This window comes from Natator depressus, chromosome 1 (genome assembly GCF_965152275.1).
Source record: "Natator depressus isolate rNatDep1 chromosome 1, rNatDep2.hap1, whole genome shotgun sequence".
NCBI lineage: Eukaryota > Metazoa > Chordata > Testudines > Cheloniidae > Natator > Natator depressus.
In genome coordinates, this window is record NC_134234.1 from 201596929 (window position 1) to 201615069 (window position 18141).

The 18141-nt window shown below is 48.0% G+C and overlaps 1 protein-coding gene across 3 annotated transcripts in view; it reads left to right on the top strand.

The window, feature by feature from the left end:
• The window catches only part of TMEM39A (transmembrane protein 39A), a 29999-nt gene extending 14290 nt beyond the window's left edge, over positions 1 to 15709 (top strand). The window contains exons 2-9 of one of the 3 annotated variants that reach the window (XM_074947480.1): positions 4775 to 4968; positions 5943 to 6165; positions 9347 to 9430; positions 11081 to 11235; positions 11746 to 12094; positions 12996 to 13183; positions 14194 to 14314; positions 15473 to 15709. In XM_074947480.1, coding sequence (XP_074803581.1) covers positions 4856 to 4968; positions 5943 to 6165; positions 9347 to 9430; positions 11081 to 11235; positions 11746 to 12094; positions 12996 to 13183; positions 14194 to 14314; positions 15473 to 15706 — 1467 coding nt within the window. In that variant the 5' untranslated portion in view covers positions 4775 to 4855 and the 3' untranslated portion in view covers positions 15707 to 15709. Of the gene's footprint in view, positions 1 to 4774; positions 4969 to 5942; positions 6166 to 6410; positions 6565 to 9346; positions 9431 to 9986; positions 10133 to 11080; positions 11236 to 11745; positions 12095 to 12995; positions 13184 to 14193; positions 14315 to 15472 lie in introns of those variants that run through there. The other 2 variants (XM_074947489.1, XM_074947496.1) reach the window with 2 other exon arrangements.
• Positions 15710 to 18141: the final 2432 nt, after the last annotated feature.

Sequence of the window (18141 nt, forward strand, 5' to 3'; positions counted from 1 at the left end):
CACCTGGGATGAAGTCTGTCATTCAGACTTGGCTGAACGGATGTAGTCTTAAAAGGTCTCTTGCCATGAGAATTGCAACTGCACTTGTTCAGCCAATCCTCTGAACCCCATCCCTGTGAATGTAGTGCCCCATGTTTGGAAATTGCACAAAAGCCCCTGCTCCCAGCAGCAGGGCAAGGCAATATGGGGTAGGTACTGGAAGGGTTCTAGAGTGCACGGGTCCTGGTGTGGTTATAAGATGTGCTATGCCGCAGGAATAAATGAGGGGACCTGCCACATCATGTAGTTACCCCAAGCGAGGGAACTGTTGCAGGGACATCAGAAGTCCCCCTGGTCTTTCTCCTCTTCCTTCCTCAGTTGTCTCCAGTCTTCTCTCTGCTCATTCCTTTTCCTTGCTGCTTACCTCCCTTCCCCCCACCTTCCAGCACTAATGGATTTGGACACTGGCAGTGGTTCTAGTTCTGGTGACTAGCATCGGGGGTACTGGAAATGCTGATAGGGTTCTGTCTGCTGTTGCTGGTAGCTCCTTTTGTGCTTACTGCTGGTACTGCTCTTCTCAGTGATTCCACTGGTATCACCTGTTGTGTATCCCTGTGGGAGACAGGGGGAAGGGGCATCAGCTTCACAGGCATGGCAGCACCCTGGTCGTCATCTCTGCTTAGCCAGAAAGCAGGGGCATCCAAGTGGAGAATCACACTCACCTGTGAGTTGTGTATGTACTGTAATGTACACATGCGCCTGTAGGGCACAAGGAGATGGGGTGGAGACAGGAATGTCTATTTAGGGGCTTAGAGGAAGGATACATTTTCTTTGCATGTGATCATGGTGCAGGAGGATAACAGGTGGCCTGTGAGAGACAATATGGTGTCAAATCCAGGTACCTAACAGTCTCAGCAGAGAGAGCTGATATCTGCCATTTTTGTTCACTTCTTATGACTGAGACTATATACATGAAGCACCCCTGGCATGCAGCCACCTGTGGGGTAGAAGGTGGCCAGTCAGGGCACAGCAACAAAAATCAGGGGATCTTCACATCTTTTCAGAACTTCAAGTTCATGTCTCCCTTCTCACCAGCTAGCATAAACTGCACAATATTGAATCTATCTACCTTGGAAGGACAAAGGGTTGATTTGACTCCTACTGGGGTTTAAATATGTGGCTGTAGAGAGTGCATGGATTTCAGGCATGAGGACTAGACAATCCCAAAGCCATTCTTTTTAGTAATTGTTTTTTAAGCAACATTACAAGATAATTAAAAATTCTCAATATTCTTATTTGAGAGAGTACATAAGCATATTAGACAACTTTTTTATTTAGTTGTGCTTTTTAAAATGCAATTCTACTCTGAAAAGTGACTGTGAAAATGGCATCTTGGGATGTTATATTTGTCTCTTGATGACTCCAGGTCAAATTACTGTATTCTGTTTACAAGTAAAAGGTTTTGTTTTTTTTCCTAACTGCCAGCTCTGCAAACTCAAACTGGGATCTGAGAGCCAAGCTGGGTGCTTTTCAGCTTGCACATCATCACCAGCAACAAAGGCTGTGCATAACAAATACTGCCTTCAATGCAACCCCCTTTTGCCTTGGGTTTCAGAGCTGCAATTGAAAGAAGGTTTTGGCTGTGCATTGGAACGGTTCTGAGAAACAATTCTACTGGTGGTGCACAAGCCAGAATAGACTCCAGCTCACTCTCCAGTAGCTGTGCTGGCACTGCAGAGGTAACGAGTAAAGAGTAGAACATACTTATTTTTGTCTCAAACGAGCAGCTGGATACACGTAGGGGTCAGGTGTGTTGGAATAAGAGATTATGAGCACTGTTACGCGCTTTTCAGAGTTGAACCATACCTTAAATGAAACAAATAATTAAAAACCTTAAAGATACTATTTTTCTTAAAGGAACACCGGTTTAAGGCCCAAAATGTAGTTTTCAGTCCAAATTCATTCCTGATGTAGCTGCATTGACTTCCCTGGAGTTAAACCAGGGGTGAATCTGGTCTGTTTGTGTTCCTTAAAAAAGTGGGTGGTATGCAAGTTTTACTCTTATTTACACCAGGGTAATTTGAGACTGACTCCACTGAAGTCAATAGAGTTATATCCACGTAAATCTTGAATAACAGAGATTGTGTGTGTGTGTGTGTGTGTATTAAAAAGGGTTTTTATATACATTCTTATTTAACAATGGAAACCCTCCAGCATCTGTGCTAAGGTCTAAAGCCAGAAGGTGAAAGTGGCCACTCTGCTTTCAGTGTGTAAGCTGATAAGTAAACAAACTCCATAAATTGCTAGACACAAATTAGATTTGTTAAATTCTTTGCATGAATTATTGAATGTGCAATGGATAACGCAAGGAAATAATTTTTTTAAGTGCCCCTTTAATGCCTATAGTTAAATTACAGACCCCTGGATATTATGCCCTCTACCATAAAGCATTCCTTTAGGGAGAATTAGATGAATAGTTTCCCCAGTTTATAAAATAATCTTGTTTTGCTTAAAATGCCTTTTAAAGTTATTCCTTTCATGTTTTAGAGTCTTCCATCCTTCCTCTTTCACAGTTTATAAGAAGTCTCAGGAAGCTTCAAGTGAGTTCTACAGTATATACTGTACCTTCTGTAGGATACATGCTGGTTTGTTATTGTACAGATGCTCATGACTGAAAATGGCCAATGGGAAGTCCCCTACATGGCCAATACATCAATTGTACAGAACTCATTTATTAGTGAATTGCCTTACCTAACCTATCACAAGCACAAGTGCTCCACTGAGGGCTAAGTCCATGGCAAGTTTGAGGTCTAAAAATCATTAGTGCCTTAAGAAAACACAAAAGACAACATCATTTTCTTTTTAAGGTGACCTTCAAAGGACTTTTTTTTTTTTTTTTTTTTTTTTTTTTTACAGTTGAGCTTGTACCCTCTTTTCCTTCATTACAATAGATTTAAAAAAAAAGCCTGTGGTTTCTTTTCTGCTTGTATTTTACCTTAAAATATCAGAAACATCAAGTCTAGCCGTCCCTAATTTTGCTGGAGAACTTCTTAAAGGTCTAAAGAAACTACTGCAAGTTTTCATGCATGAATTGAAAAGGCAAAGAGGCTTCCATTCTTCACAATGTTAATTGGTTATTACAGTTCACTTGATATTAACCAAAAAAAAGTTTTAAATAAATAACAATTAAAAAAAAAACAACCTTTCTCTCACAGCCCAGATTGCTCAACTTTCACTCTCTTGGCTGTAGCCCTGTCACCATTTCACTAGTTCTCCAGGCACCATAATTTCTTCCACTCTAGACAAAACTTTGAAATTCTACTGTACAAACATAAACAGGTTAAAAAAGGGGGGCAGTCTTAGTCCATTTCCCCTCGTTTTTGCAAGCCACCTTTACAGGGGCACATGCAAAACAGTCATCTCAAAAAAGAGCTCAACCGATCTCGTTGAAACTTTATGAAAATTGGCCTTCAGCTGGAGAGTATGCATAAAACATTTTAGTACAAAATGGAAGTTCTTTGAGGACATGTTTAGGGTGGAATAGCTCTTTCGTAAGCTGTGTCCATGATGACAGTGATGTGACTTGCTCAACATGCTTCTTGGCATCTCTGTGACTCCTTAGGATTTTAAAGGAGGTGATAATTGGCTTATAATTAGAGATAGGGGGCATCTGCAAATTTTAAAGCCAGATCCAAATTTTTGTAGAAGTTTGGGGTGTTCAGATGCAGGGCTTTGATTCAGGCTCAGTTCTTGCTCCAAGGTATTGGAAGGTACACTTTCTTGGAAACTTACAAACAGGTCAAGGTGCTTTTAGTCTGGGTTTCATCTTCAAGACCCTGATCCTGGAAAGTTGCCCAACGTGGAGTGACTTGCAGGACTGAGGCTCCAATTTACAGCTGTCACTCACATTTGTCAATCTGTTAACCATCAAATCCCACTAAAATCCTGTAAGGATAAGTCATAGATATATTTTAAAAACAGTAATCATGGAATTAGTGACTGCTGCACCAGAAGTTCCAGCTTTGTACTATTAATCTGAGCTGCACAGTCTATGGATCCATTTTTCTTTTTTTAAAAGTAAACACATGATAGTTTTCAGTTTAAAGAAATTAATAAATTCACAGGCATTTAAAAAGCTTGCTTTTATAAGGGCAGAGTGTGATAATAAGACATTCACATCTCTCTGGGGTCATTTCCTTTGCCAGAGTAGAGTGAGATGCTGTTTTGCTAAAATTAGCTGTAAACTAGTCAATGGCTGACACTGTTTGACGTCCAGTGTACACAGAGCCTCATTATCCACCAACTTCAAAAACTGTTTTCCAACTGTAAATTGTTTTAGAAAATTATGGAGAGCAGTTTATCTTTCACAGTTTCTTACATTGAAGCAAAGAGAGGTTCATTTCATTCTTGCTGTTACACTAGAGCACATAATTCTGCTTTGCTTAGTGACTAGAGATCATCTGTCCAGCTTCTCAGCCAACAGGAGGTTATACTATTCATTGGCAATTCATTTACACAATCACTTCTTAAAGGCATAGTGCTAGTATGTCTTAATGTTTACCTGTAAGCACTGTTCCATCCTATTTATTCAGGCAGACAAGGAACCTAAGACTGTTTTAAAGGGTCAGTGGCCCCAGGGTATTGGTAGGAGTCCCAGGTTTGCCAGTAGTTTCTGTGCAAATAAATGTGGCTTCTTTCTGGATGGGTTGACCTGGTCTCAACTGTGAGGTGGATCACTGGAGGTTTTCAGCTTAATTAATACCACTGTTCCTCCCCACCTCTTTCTCCCCTGCAGAGCTGGGAAGGCTTTTGGGTTGTTGTCTGGGTCTCAAGGCAGAGCCTGCTGGAGGCACTGGAAGTGGATCGGTTCCTGGTCATGCCCGGTGGAAGGAGGGGACCCAGTCGGCAGCAGCTAAGCCGTTCAGCTTTGCCTTCTCTCCAGACTTTGGTTGGCGGGAGCTGTGGCAACGGCACTGGTCTGAGAAACAGGTGAGGACAAAACAGTATGGCCAGCAAGACACACTATGATACAGTGAGGAAGTGTTTTCTAATGGTTAGAGCAGAAGCCTGGAAACCAGGAATCCTGGGTTCTGTTCCAAGCTCTGTGAAGCAGTCTTACCTAATGGCTGAAGCAGCAAATTGGTAGACCAGAACCTTGAGTTCTTTTTAGTGGCACTGGGAGGGAGTAGGTCTAGTGGTTAGAGCACAAGCTGGGACCCAGGTCTCCTGCATTCTATTCTTGGCTCTCCGAAGGAGAGTGATCTGGTGGTTAGAAGGGAATTCCTAGATTGTCTCCCTGGCTGTGCCACTGACTGACCCATTTCCCTGTATGTCTCCTTTCTGTTTTACATTTTAATCTGTCCCAAAGGGAGAAAATGTTCACAAGCATAGCATTCCCCCTGTGTCACTGGAAAGGACAGAGTGATAGAGATTAGGAAGGCACAGTTCTCGTCTGTTTCCCCAGCAGCAAGATTGGGGGCCATGAATCCTAGAACTGTGGAATCCTAGCCCGTTCCGCTCTGTTCTCTGCAGTGCCACTGGGGAATCACTGTAATGTGTCAGAGCATAGGCGTGATTCTCCCTCTGCTGCAGGGTGGGAGGAAAGCTAGAACAGAAGTGTGTATAAGGGGAGATGCGCTGCCACTAGGATATGAGGTTGGGGAAGTAACTTCTCTTCTTTATGCCTTAGTCCTCCTCTGTGAAATGGTTATAATAATCCTGGAGAAGTTGAGAGGCACCTATGGAAGAGGCCAGGGAAGGGTGTTGACTGTGTTAAGATGAGCAGGGAGCATCTACTTTCCCTGTGCCAGATGTGTGAATGATGCAAACTCTGGTCAGCAGGGTTCTGCTTTCCTTAATCCATGCCCCCCGCACCATTCAGTAATCACCCTGAAACCTTAGGGAGGCAGCTTGAGGCAGCACAGGATGCTGACCCTACAATTAATGGCGTCTGTCTGTTTCAGGAATGGTAGTGCTATCAGCCTCTCAGCTCCTCCCATAACGGCCCTGATCACCCCAGAGCCTGTGCGTCACTGCCGGATCCCTGACCTGCCACTGGACGGGAGCCTTCTCTTTGAATTCCTCTTCTTCGTCTACCTGCTAGTGGCGCTCTTTATTCAGTACATCAATATCTACAAGACTGTCTGGTGGTATCCCTACAATCACCCTGCCTCCTGCACCTCTCTGGTGAGTTCCCATTGTGACGTTCCCCTGGTGTTATCTGGACCGGTGATCTGCTAGGTCACTCCAATCCTCGACTCCGGGAGCCAGCCTTACCATGCTCTGCTGTGAGAACCCCACTCCCGGGCTGTTCACGCACAGCCTCAGGCATGTAAACTGCTCCCAGCTACTTGAGTGAGCACTTTTGGCCGACTGCTGCTTGGATTGTGCAACCAAATGCCGCTAGCCAATATCTCCGGTCCCAGACGCAACCCTAGGAACCTCCATCTTGCAGTGTACAGTTATGTCAGCTGGATGCTACGAGCTTGTATGAGTTCGTCAATTTAGCAAAGAAATTGATATATACCAGGCTTGTTATCCCAAGGGGAGTCTCTGACATGCTTCAAACCAAACACACTGCTTCAGGTAGAATAAACCAACAAATTTATTCATTACAAAAGATAGATTTTAAGTGATAAGTCAAAGCACAAGAAGTCTGATTTGGTCAAAGGAAATAAAAGCAAAACACATTCTAAGCTGATCTTAACACTTACAGTGCCCTTTCAAATGTAGATGCTTCTCACCACAGGCTGGCTGGTTGCCCTTCAGCCAGGCTCTCCCCTTTGATCAGCTCTTCAGTCGCCTGGTGGTGGTGTCTGTAGATGGAGGTGGAAGAGAGAGAGCATGGCAAACGTCTCTCTCTTTTATCATGTTCTTTCTTCCCTCTTGGCTTCCCCCCCCCACCCCACCCTTCATAGTCAGGTGAGCATTACCTCATTGTAGTCCCAAACTGACCAAGGGAATGGGGGTGACTCACTTGAGAGTCCAACAGATTCTTTTGTTGCTGCCTAGGCAAGTGTCCTTTGTTCCTGTGAGGCTGGGCTGGGTTTGTCCCATACATGCCCTGATGCGGTGTGAACTGCTCCTGGAGAGTTTTGCCTGGGCTTGTTTTAAGCCATGAGGACACATTTTCAGCCTCATAACTATATACATGAAATTACAACCTATAACATTACTTCAACAATAATGCTCAGTGCATCATGAGCCTTCCGAAGACATCCAACATGACAAACTTTGCATTGGATGCCACACAATTGTATTATAAGGATGAACATGGGGGTGCAGGGCGTAGGCGCTGACTTTAGCTGGCACTGGTGGGTGCTCGCGCCCCACTCTCCCCCCCCCCCCCCGGCCCTGCCCCAACCCCGGCCCCATTCTAACCCCTTCCTCAAATCCCCACCCCTGCCTCCTCCCCTGGGCGCGCTGCATTTCCCCTCCACCACCCTCCCTCCCAGGCTTGCACGCGGCAGGCCTGGGAGGGGGAGAAGCGGAGTGGCAGCGCGCTCAGGGGAGGAGGCGGAGGTGAGCTGGGGGCAGGGCGCGGGGAGGGCTGTAGGAAGCAGATGTGAGCTTGGGGGCGGGGGGTGCAGAGGAACCGCTCCCTGCCCCAGCTCACCTCTGCTCCACCTCCTCCCCCGAGCGTGCCACCGCTCAGCTTCTCCCCCCTCCCTCACAGGCTTGCCGAAACAGCTGATTTGCGGCAAGCCTCGGAGGGAGGGAAGGGGGAGAAGCGGAGCGGCGCCAGAGTCCTCAGGGGAGGAGGCGGAGGTGAGCTGGGCGGGGGGGGGCGCGGTGGGGAGCTGCCAGTAGGTGCTGAGCACCCACCAATTTTTCCCCGTGGGTGCTCCAACCCTGGAGCACCCACGGAGTCAGTGCCTATGGTGCAGGGTGTTCTCCTGAGGTACAGAGCATCACACCCATCCTCAGAGAGCCCGTGTCTCCTCATTACGTAGCTTCTCCTTGTGGCTCCTTCAATCGAGAGATCGATGAGCATTTGACATAAATGAGTGAAATAAGCCCCACAATCTGCCAATCCGGTAGGGTTATAGAGGTGAAGAGACTTGGTCCCTTAGTGGAAATAGTAGATGAAAATGTTGATCTGATATTTACCAGTTCTAGTCCGCACCTTGGTTTTGGAATGGAGCAAAGGGTCTGTTAGACTCCTGGCTTGTGGAGTGGCTACTCCTGTAGTCAAAACCAACTGAGACCAACAGAAACCGATTGAAGAAGATAGCTGGAATTTCTATAAGAGTCACAGAGCAAATCAGCAGCAGAGTTAGGAATAGATACAGGAGATACACTGATATACAACAGCTGAGGATCTCCACTGACTTCAGCTCTCCTGAGTTTAATGTAGGCCTTAAGCACCAACATTGCCTTCCTGAGTCACACTGGGTTGGCCCAGCAAGATGAGCATCCTGCCTTTGGGTGGTGGCTTATGCCTGATGCTTCCAAATTGGACAGACCTCCTCAGAATGCACTTAGCCAGTTAAGCAGTACTGCATATGGGGTGGGCGGTAATCCTTCTTTGAAGCATGAGGTTTTGATTTGATCTCTTAGTATTCATACCTATAAACATTATTGGCAATGAAATTATTTCGCTGTTTGTTTGAAATTCAGCTACAGTACAGGCCTGATCACTCTTATCTGTGAAGAAAGAATGTTCTGTCTTAGATCTTCTCTGTGAAATCTACCTTTGTTATCTCATCTCTGCCCCTATCAGAAGCCAAATGTTCTCATTCACTCGAGGAACTTCCAGGTACCAGACACAAAGTTCAGTGGCACCCAGGCTTAGCCCGTTGGACAGCTGTACTGGCAGTTTCCAAGGACCCCAAAAGCTGTATCTAATTTGATACTGCTGCAGCTGCTGCTAACTTTAATACAGAGCTGTGGCCTGTGGAGATGACAGTTCTCAAATCAAGCTGGAGTATTGCCTGCTGGAACTTGTAGTCTCCACAGCCCCTATTGCTGCCTAAAGAACAAGGCAGGCTGCCTTGTTCTGGGAACTGCATTTTGGAAACCCCTTTTCTGGTTGGTAATGTTACCTTTCCAAGAGAATTTGTGCGCAGTGCTCCTCAAGATGCTACGGACTATAGATCTGTCTTTGGCTCAGGGTTTTCTTTCTAAGCTGTAGTTGTTAAGGGAGGCGGGACCTGTGTATGGTGCATGTCTTGCTTCCTCACTCCCCGGGGGGATCCGGTGTGACAAATTTGCTAGCTTCTCTTCCCCCCACAACTGGCAGACTTGATGCTTGCTCATCTGAGCTCCTGGTTCTGCCCACTCCAGCCAGCCGAGCAGCCCCACCCCCGCCAGGTAGGTTTCACTGGTGCCTTCTCCTGGTGAAAACCTTTTCTTTTTCCTCCTTTAGAACTTTCACCTCATTGATTACCACCTGGCAGCGTTCATCACGGTGATGCTGGCACGGAGGCTGGTGTGGGCCCTCATCTCCGAGGTAACATTCTGCAGTTGCTTCCTCTACCATGTCTAGATACTTGTCCTAGAGAGGTCTTTAGTGAGCTGAGTGAATTCATGTGTGGGGAGGAACAGCCCAAATGTCCAACACCTCAGTATGGCTGTGAAAGGGCTGAGCACGCTGCTTTGATGGTGCCCATGGAACTCCCCCTTTACCTCTGGGCTGTGCTCTGGTCCCTGGCTCCCACCTGCCCTGTAGCATTCAGGAGCATCCTGGCCTTTGTGTTCTCTCTTTGAGAACTGGAAGGAGGTGAAATGGTCTCACTTCCTCTGTGGGAGTCATCTGGCTGCTGGCATTTGGGAGGAGAAGCGAAGGGAATTGCAATAGTTGAGGCAGTGAAGGAAAGAATAGGTTGCTTAGCCAAGGCTAAATTCTGATGATATTCTAGAGGGGAAAATAAGAGATTTCCAGACAAGGGAAATGTCAGAGATTCGAGGGAGTTCAAAGTCATGGCTAAAATGGGTATAAAATAAAGGCTGAGAAGTTAGTGAAATAGGAAGCGTGCGTAGCTGGTAGACCTGCTCTTCTTCAGCTCTGGTTGCTTTTCAGAAGCCTCCCAGGAGCACAGCATTCCTTGATTTCACTGAGAATTGTGTCTGTGTATTTGAGGGCAGAAGTGGTCCAAGTTTGGGCTGGGAAAGATCACTTGGGCCGCCAACAGTTTTGCAAGTGAAAAGACAAGTAAGTGTTGGAAGCTCTAGCCACTGGGATAGTTAAAGCTGGGACAGACAAAGCACTGGAAAACGTACAGTAGGGAGCAATCCTGCCCTGTTCATCAGGAGACTGGATTAAGTGGCACCTCAAAAGCTCTTCTCCGTCTCTGAGTTCTATCATTTCCACTTAAGATATCGTCCTCAGTAATGCCTCCCCTAGACCGTTCTTGGATTTCTGTGATAATGGGGCCTTGAAACCCCTTGCTGAGGCATCTCTTATATGGCCTGCTCAATTGCTGACTCCTAAGAATTTTTTCTTAATGTAATCTGCTCTGACCTCTTCAGAGACCACAGATAATTCCTTTATTGTAATCTTGAATGCATCTTCTCTTTGCAAGACTGCAGTCTGTAAATATACTTGAGTAGGGGGAAAGAATGTTCAAGATGCAACATTTGTCTCATCATCATGGAGCAATAAAGGGCTAACAAAATATTTGTTCCCTACTTTGCAGTTCAACTTTAAAAGGCCCTATTCTAGGAGTAACCTAGCACAGGGGTCATCAACCTTCCGCATGTGGCCCATCAGGATAACCAGCTGCGGGCCGCGAGACATTTTGCTGATGTTGACCATCCGCAGGCATGGCCCCCCGCAGCTCCCAGTGACTGCAGTTCGCTGTTCCCGGCCAATGGGAGCTGCGGGAAGCTGCGGGCTGCAGGGACGTGCTGGCCTGTCACTTGCAGTGGGTTCAGGCTGGGCTCTAAGTAGTCACTATTATTTTGGATTGTCCCAACCAACGAATGGGCTCGAAGAGCTACCTCCCAACACCCCTCGCCATCTCTGTTCCTGGGGAAGAGGGCAGCAGTCACTCCACTTCCAGCTGGAATCCTGCTGACCCTCTTTCTCCCCCTCAAGTGCCTGCTACATAGTCATACCATGGCACTACGTAATTCTTTCTTCCGGGTTTTGAATTTGCAGGCCTCTCAGGTGGGCGCAACGTCAGTGATTCACTACATGGCACTGATTATGGCGCGCCTGGTGCTGCTCACGCTGTGCGGTTGGGTGCTCTGCTGGACTCTGGTCAATCTCTTCCGCAGCCATTCTGTGCTCAACCTCCTCTTCTTGGGCTACCCGTGAGTATTGCCCTTACCTTGGGGAAAGGACAGGGCCATGAGCCCCAGTGGAGGTGGGAAATGCGTGGCCTCAGCCATGTTGGGAATGTTGTACAGAGAAAAACTGCTGACGTGTGACCCATGTTGGAGGGGTGTGTGGTTAGAGGAGCTCCTGGCTTCTGAACTCCAGTTGGGTAGGAGTGTGTGGGGGAGGAGGTGTCTGAAGGAGAGGAGAGCCATTAGCTCTGGCGCCATGGAGAGAAGTGGTGGATGTACTGTTAGTAGTAAGTGGGTTTATTGAACCTCAGAAGCCTGTAGGTGGGCTCACGGATCTCCTAGCCAAGAATTTTAGAGAGACAACTCTGTGCCACGCAGAGGCTCCGTTTCTTACAGGGAGGAGACCATTGGGCTCTGAGTACCAGACAGCGCTGGCTTCCGTGGAGTTTCTCCCTGGAGTGTGCTTGTGTCTGTTCAGTGATGGCACTTGGTCTCGCGTGTGGTCAGCAGCCATCTCACCCTCCTTTCCCACAGGTTCGGTGTCTACGTTCCCCTTTGCTGCTTCCACCAAGACAGCAGAGCGCAGCCCCTCCCACCGGACTGCAGCTACCTGGTGCAGGATCAGATGGTGGATGACGGGACCTCAGGCATAGGCAGCCTGGTCAAACCCAAAGACTTCCTATCGCTCCTGCGGGAGTCCCTGAAAGAACAGTTCAATAACCCTACGGCCATCCCCACCCACAGTTGCCCCCTCTCCCCGGACCTCATCCGCAATGAGGTGGAGTGCCTGAAAGCGGACTTCAACCGCAGGATCAAGGAGGTTCTCTTCAACTCCCTCTTCAGTGCCTACTATGTGGCCTTCCTGCCGCTGTGCTTCGTGAAGGTAGCTGTTGTCCACCTCCGGCGCTCTCCCCAGCTCTCCCCCTCGTCGCTGCTGCCTCCTCAGTTTTGCACGAAATCGTTGACGTGCCAGATTACTGGTTAATCCCCTTTTTTCTGTCTCCCCTTTTGGCAGCCTGGATGGTGGAGTGTGGCTGCATCTGGAATGCACTAGTACCGCTCCTGGTTGGCGGATAGGTATTGCCATACACGTGATGCACCCGTGGTCCCCTCCCCCTGTTTACTAACCCCCGTTCTCTTCCCCAGACCGACAGATAACTGTGGTCGTGCCACAAGTGGGCACTAGCTGCCATGTTCACCTCCCAAGTTTTGCCAAAGGTTGGGGTGTGTGTGTTCGGATCTGTTTTGGTTCGACCTGTTGTAGAACAGGGCCAGCAGGGAAGTCTGGACCTGAACCAAAGATCTGAAGTGTTGGTGCCAGGGCTGTGTTTTGGTTCTCTAAATTGTGCCAGGCTCAGTGTCTATTAACTAAGAAATCGGGGACTTTCACAGTCAACCCAGTTTCTGTTGTCCATTGTTGTGTGACTGGAGCTTGTTAAGATTGTCTGATCATGAATCTGCTGCAATGAAGGGAAAGGGCTCCACAATCCATGGAACGACCCTGGTCCATGTACACTCCATGGCTCAGCTACCCTTCTGGTATCAGCTGCTGGGGGAGGAGATGCACAAGTACATCACAGGCTGCATCATCCCCTGCCCATTCTCCTCTAGGCCCAGGAGAAGGAACTCTGAGGTGTCTCCTAGGTGGTAACCCTCCGAACTCACTGGCCTGGCAGTGCATGCCTGTGAAGTCTGGAGCTGGTCTGCTGGTTGTACACAGCACCCCCCTATGCTCTCTGCTGTGACATGCCAGCGGCGCTAACCTCCCATCCGGTCTCTTGCAGAGCACCCAGTACTACGACATGCGCTGGTCCTGCGAGCACCTCATCATGGTGTGGATCAACGCCTTCGTTATGCTCACTACGCAGCTGCTTCCCCCCAGGTACTGCGACCTGCTGCACAGATCAGCCGCCCACCTGGGCAAGTGGCAGAAGCTAGAACACGGCTCATACAGCAACGCCCCACAGCACATGTAAGTGCAGGCCGGGAGGGGTCAGTGCGCTCTCCCCATTAAACAAGGGCATTCTAAGATGCGGCTGTTCTTTGCCTGCTGGGTTTACACTGAGGAAGCGTCTCCATTCTTCCTAGTATTAGATGGAAAGGTCATGGCTGTTCTGCTCTGTCCACGCTGCCAGGGCCAGCACTGCCCACCCTCTGAGCGCTGTCAGCTTCCTCGTGGCAGTGCCCTGGCAGCACTGGCTCTTGTTCCCCTGGAACTCTCTGTCACTCTTGCAACCACCCAGAGCAGTTAGTTCACACCGGCCGGGTGGTTGGATGTTTGCCTAACAGCCCCACTGACGCTAATACAAGGTGCTCTTGGTTCTTGTGGTGGGAGCCATTTGGGCCTTGTGGTAATGGGTAAGGTTAAGATTTTGTCACGTTTCAGAAAAAGTCAGACAGGTTGTGGGCAATACATTCATGGAAGCCCATGACCCTGTCTGACTTTTATTAAAAATAACGTGGCGGGGAGGGCTGACAGGGGACAACTGAAGCCTGGGGAGGAGGATGAGAGCCCAAGCCCTGCTGTGGGGAGGCCCAGCACCTGCTCGCTCAGGGCTCCAGGGTCCTCCTGCTGCCTGCGGCGGCTTGGAGCTGCATGGCTGGGAGCTGGTGGGGGGTCCCCTGAAGGCTGAGAGCTCTGGCCCTGCTGTCCCGGGGCTGAGGTGGAAAATGTCATGGAGGTCTTTGGAAGTCACCAAATCTGTGACATCTTATCCTTATTAATGGGGCTCTGCTTGGTCTTATTCCTGACTTCGTCTTAGACTCAGTCTGTGATCTTGTCACCACTCCATGTCTCTGTTTCCCTGAAAGGAATAATGATACTTACCTGCTTTTGGCAGGTGCACTGAAATTCTCTCATGAGACATGAGCTCGTGAGCTGATCAAGGGAACACCCCCCCCCCCCCCAACCCCACCCCACCGCTCCCATCACCACCCGCTGCCTCCTGTAGGCTAATGGCACGTCTTTCTTTTTCTCCTCAGCTGGTCAGAAAGTACGATCTGGCCACAGGGCGTGCTGGTGCGGCACAGTCGATGCCTGTACAAGGCAGTAGGGCCTTATAATGTAGCAGTGCCTTCAGACGTCTCCCACGCCCGCTTTTATGCAAGTATCTCTTCTCCTGATATGTCCTCCTGGGAGGGGGAGTAGGAGGGGGGTTGAGCACTGCTGCAGCAGAGCAGGTGGAGATGAGACTGAATTGAAAGTCAGGCGGAAGGAATAAATTGGATTCTTTAATCCAGCAAAGCCAGGGCTTGGTCCCCCCTTTTTCTTAATTTCCTGCTCTTCACCTCAGGGCCCTCTAAAGTTTTCTAATGTGCATTGCAGACTGGCACTCGATACAGAGCTCCATTTCTGCCATGAACACATACTTCATCGATTTGTTGCACTCTTGGTGCTAAACCTCTTACTGAAACAACTGCAGGGTAGTGACTAGCGAAGAATAAGACTTAAGGTGGTTGGACTGCTTTTAGTTTGAGTCCCCAGAAGGCCTGGCTTTCTTTCCTAATTATAGGTCCCCTTTATTTTCTTTTCTCTCGGTTCAAGTAGTTTTGTTTTAAATATATTCCCCCCTGTAGTTTTGCAGACATTTAATTCTAGGTGTGGCCCGGCGGCAGCTGCTGCTGCCCTGAAAGTTGAAAATGGTAAAAGAATTGAAATGCAGAGTTGCTCTGGTACTTTGAGGGCAGAGTGGGAGGGAGAGATGGAGCCTGTATTGTCCGTTGCAGCGTGCACCTAGGTTCGTATGCATGTGTTTGGGGCCTGTGTTTAATACACTGGTGAATCTCAGTTCAGCTCCTAGGAGTGAAGTGGCTGTGTTCCAAATGGGCACTCTTGTTGGCAGTCACAGCAAAAAGGCCAAGGATTGAATGAGCCACAGAGAGTGAACTCTCCTATCAGTCAGGGTGGGGAGGGAAGGGATTTCAGCCCTGGGTAATTCCTTCTGCTGGTTCTGGAGAGAGGGGCTTTCCACTCACAGTGCTCAGCTAACCGGAAAGCAGTGTCAAGTCCAGAGCAGCAGTACGTGCCCCTTAGCCATTCTCCAGAATCGCTGTAGCATTGTTGCCTCGCACAGTAACACGTTCCAAAGCAGGAAATCCAGATTGCCAGGGCATTTTTCTTGGTTGCCGGCTAGCAGCTGATCTGGACATTACAGAGTATTTACCCCAATGCCCGAGGCCCTACAACTGCTACAAAAATACTCTGTCAGCTTCTTTACCAGAGCAAACCACAAATATGCTGACTTTTCTTTCCCCCCCGCAGTTCCTCTTTCACCGTCCATTACGGCTGCTCAACCTGCTTATCCTCATCGAAGGCAGCGTCGTCTGCTACCAGCTGTACTCCCTGCTGCGCTCGGAGAAGTGGAACCACACCCTCTCCATGGCCCTCATCCTCTTCTGCAATTACTATGTCTTATTTAAGCTCCTTCGGGACCGGATAGTATTGGGCAGGGCCTACTCTTACCCCCTCAACAGCTATGGACTCAAGGCACATTAACCTGCCAGATGCACCAAGGGGTGGGGGGGGAAGGGGAGGGAATCTCAGAAAACCTATTTTCGTACAGTTCTATTTTTTTCTTGCGCTGTTTATAAATATTTAAGATATTTTATATTTTGTATACTATTGTTTTGTGGGGTGGGAAGGGGGCAAGTGGCAATTAAATGTCGCTTTATAAACAAGGTGTTATTTTATATATATCTATAAAATCAGTGTGTATATACCGTATTATCTATATCCATACATACAGTTATGTGAAGCAACAGGCTTGTGCGTGTGGTCACTGTGTCTGCTTTGCTCACACAATTGCACCGCCACTGTCTCTTAAGCCCTGTCTTGGGGAGCAGGAGGAGTCTGTTACCAGGTAGAGGACTTGTCTCCTACTATGGAAGTGTGAACAAACCCAGTCGTGGAGACTAATCAACAAAGGGAACTAAAACCAGGGGATTTCCAGAGGATTTCCTCTGACTGCTTAGTACCAAGAGCCTTGTGCACAGGCACATGGTGCTCTGGGACATGCATGCCCCTCTGGTGAGAGAAAAAGAAAAAGCATTTTGCTCTAGCAGGTCAAGGTTGGTGCCAGGGCTTAGCACAGAAGCTAGGACTAAATCCACAAAGGAACTTAAATTCAGCATTGCACTGCCTAACAGGTGCTCGGGTGCCTAGTAGAATCCACAGCCCTGCATTAGGTGCCCAAAAATGGGATCCATGAGAGGCAGCAAGCTGAAACAGTAGCCATCGCAAAGGGACATGAGCACCTCTTTCCAGGTTGGAGGGAAGCACCTCCCTCTCATCATGACCCTTCTCCTTTAAAGTGTCTAGCTCATCACAAAAAACAGTGATAGTGGTGCCATATTAGCCCTGGGGTAAGAGCACTTAACTGGGATGGGGGAGACCCAGGTTCAGTATCTCCCTCTGCCTGATGGGGAGCAGGGATTTGAACCTACATCTCACACATCTGGGATTTTATGTTGTTGGTCTCTTGCCATACTCCCTGTTGATGCCATACCACTTTGTACAAATAATGGACTGGTCAGTAAGGCCAGGGAATGAGTGATGCTAGTGCTTAACAAGTAGGGTTGACACCACTGGATTTTTATTTTTTTCTTTTTACGTCACTGGATAACAGTGATTGGTTTTTTTTAAGCACTTTTATCTATTTACATTTTCAGAGTTGTGCAAAGTTATGGGGGGTGTCAGACAATTATTTAATAAGAGTTGCTGTTGATTCAGAAAGTTGAAGCTTTTAGGTGTTCACACAAATTGTCAACACCACCTGTCAAAATAGAGTAAACAGCCTTCAATCAAACTGCTAAATTCAAGAGATTTTTCTTACTTTGCCTATCTAAATTACAGTTCTCATCACTGGAAGTATTTTTGTTAATCAGTGTGTGTGTGTGTTAGTGAAATTGAGATTTACCAATAAAAGTCTAATTTCCCAAGCCTATCTGGAGCACTCCTCTGGGACACGGGAGGCCCAAGTTCCTGCCCACCTACTATATGAGGCCATGCAATCAAGCCAGGTGGGATAATACCTGGTTTGAGGAGCCTCCTGGGACTCTGGTGCCCAGATTGAGGAAGCTGTGCACAGATTTTTAGAGGCCAGGGGAATTTGGGCACCGACAAGGTTAGGAGGTAGCTGAGTGAGGCTTTTGAGGATCTAAATTTTGGATTTTAAGTACTTAAAGTGGCAGTTAGGCATCTAAATCACACTGTGAATCTAGCCCTCAGTCAGTGGCCACTTGCAAAGGCTCCTGTGCTTCATTTTCTTCTAGAGGCTGAGGTAGGGTGACCAGACAGCAAGTGTGAAAAACTGGGACAGCATGGGGGGGAGGGGGGGAAATAGGACCCTACATAAGAAAAAGACCCAAAAATCAGGACTGTCCCTATAAAAGCAGGACATCTGGTCACCCTAGGCTGAAGGCATGTGAGCCCCTCCACATCAACAGGTTTGATTTTTCCTCTTCAGAGCAGAAGAGGAGTTCCCCTGGTTTAGAGAATGGGCCAAACTCAAACCAGGTCTTGAACTTCAATGGCACCAGAGTGGACTTGAAGCAGTTTAGGTCCCATCTGCCCCACAGGTGCTGCTGGCAGTTTATAAGATGCCTTTAGAAGGTTCCCATCACTGGGGTATCAGGACATTCTTTACATGAATTTGAATTAGAGCAAATGTGTTTCCAACACCCCCCCCCCCTTCACAGCAACCTCTTGAGGTTACATCTGCCACCACTGCAACTAGGGACCCTCAGTCACCTACAAAGAGCAGACTTAAAAGAACAAACTTGTTTATTTGAGTGAAAATACATCATCCACAACCATCCCAATGCAGGACATTCTGGTAAAGTCTCCTGGTGCCTTTAGGCAATACACATACACTTGCAGCCCCTCCACAGAAATGTACCAAACTAGAATTAAAGTTACAGTAGGGAAAGTAC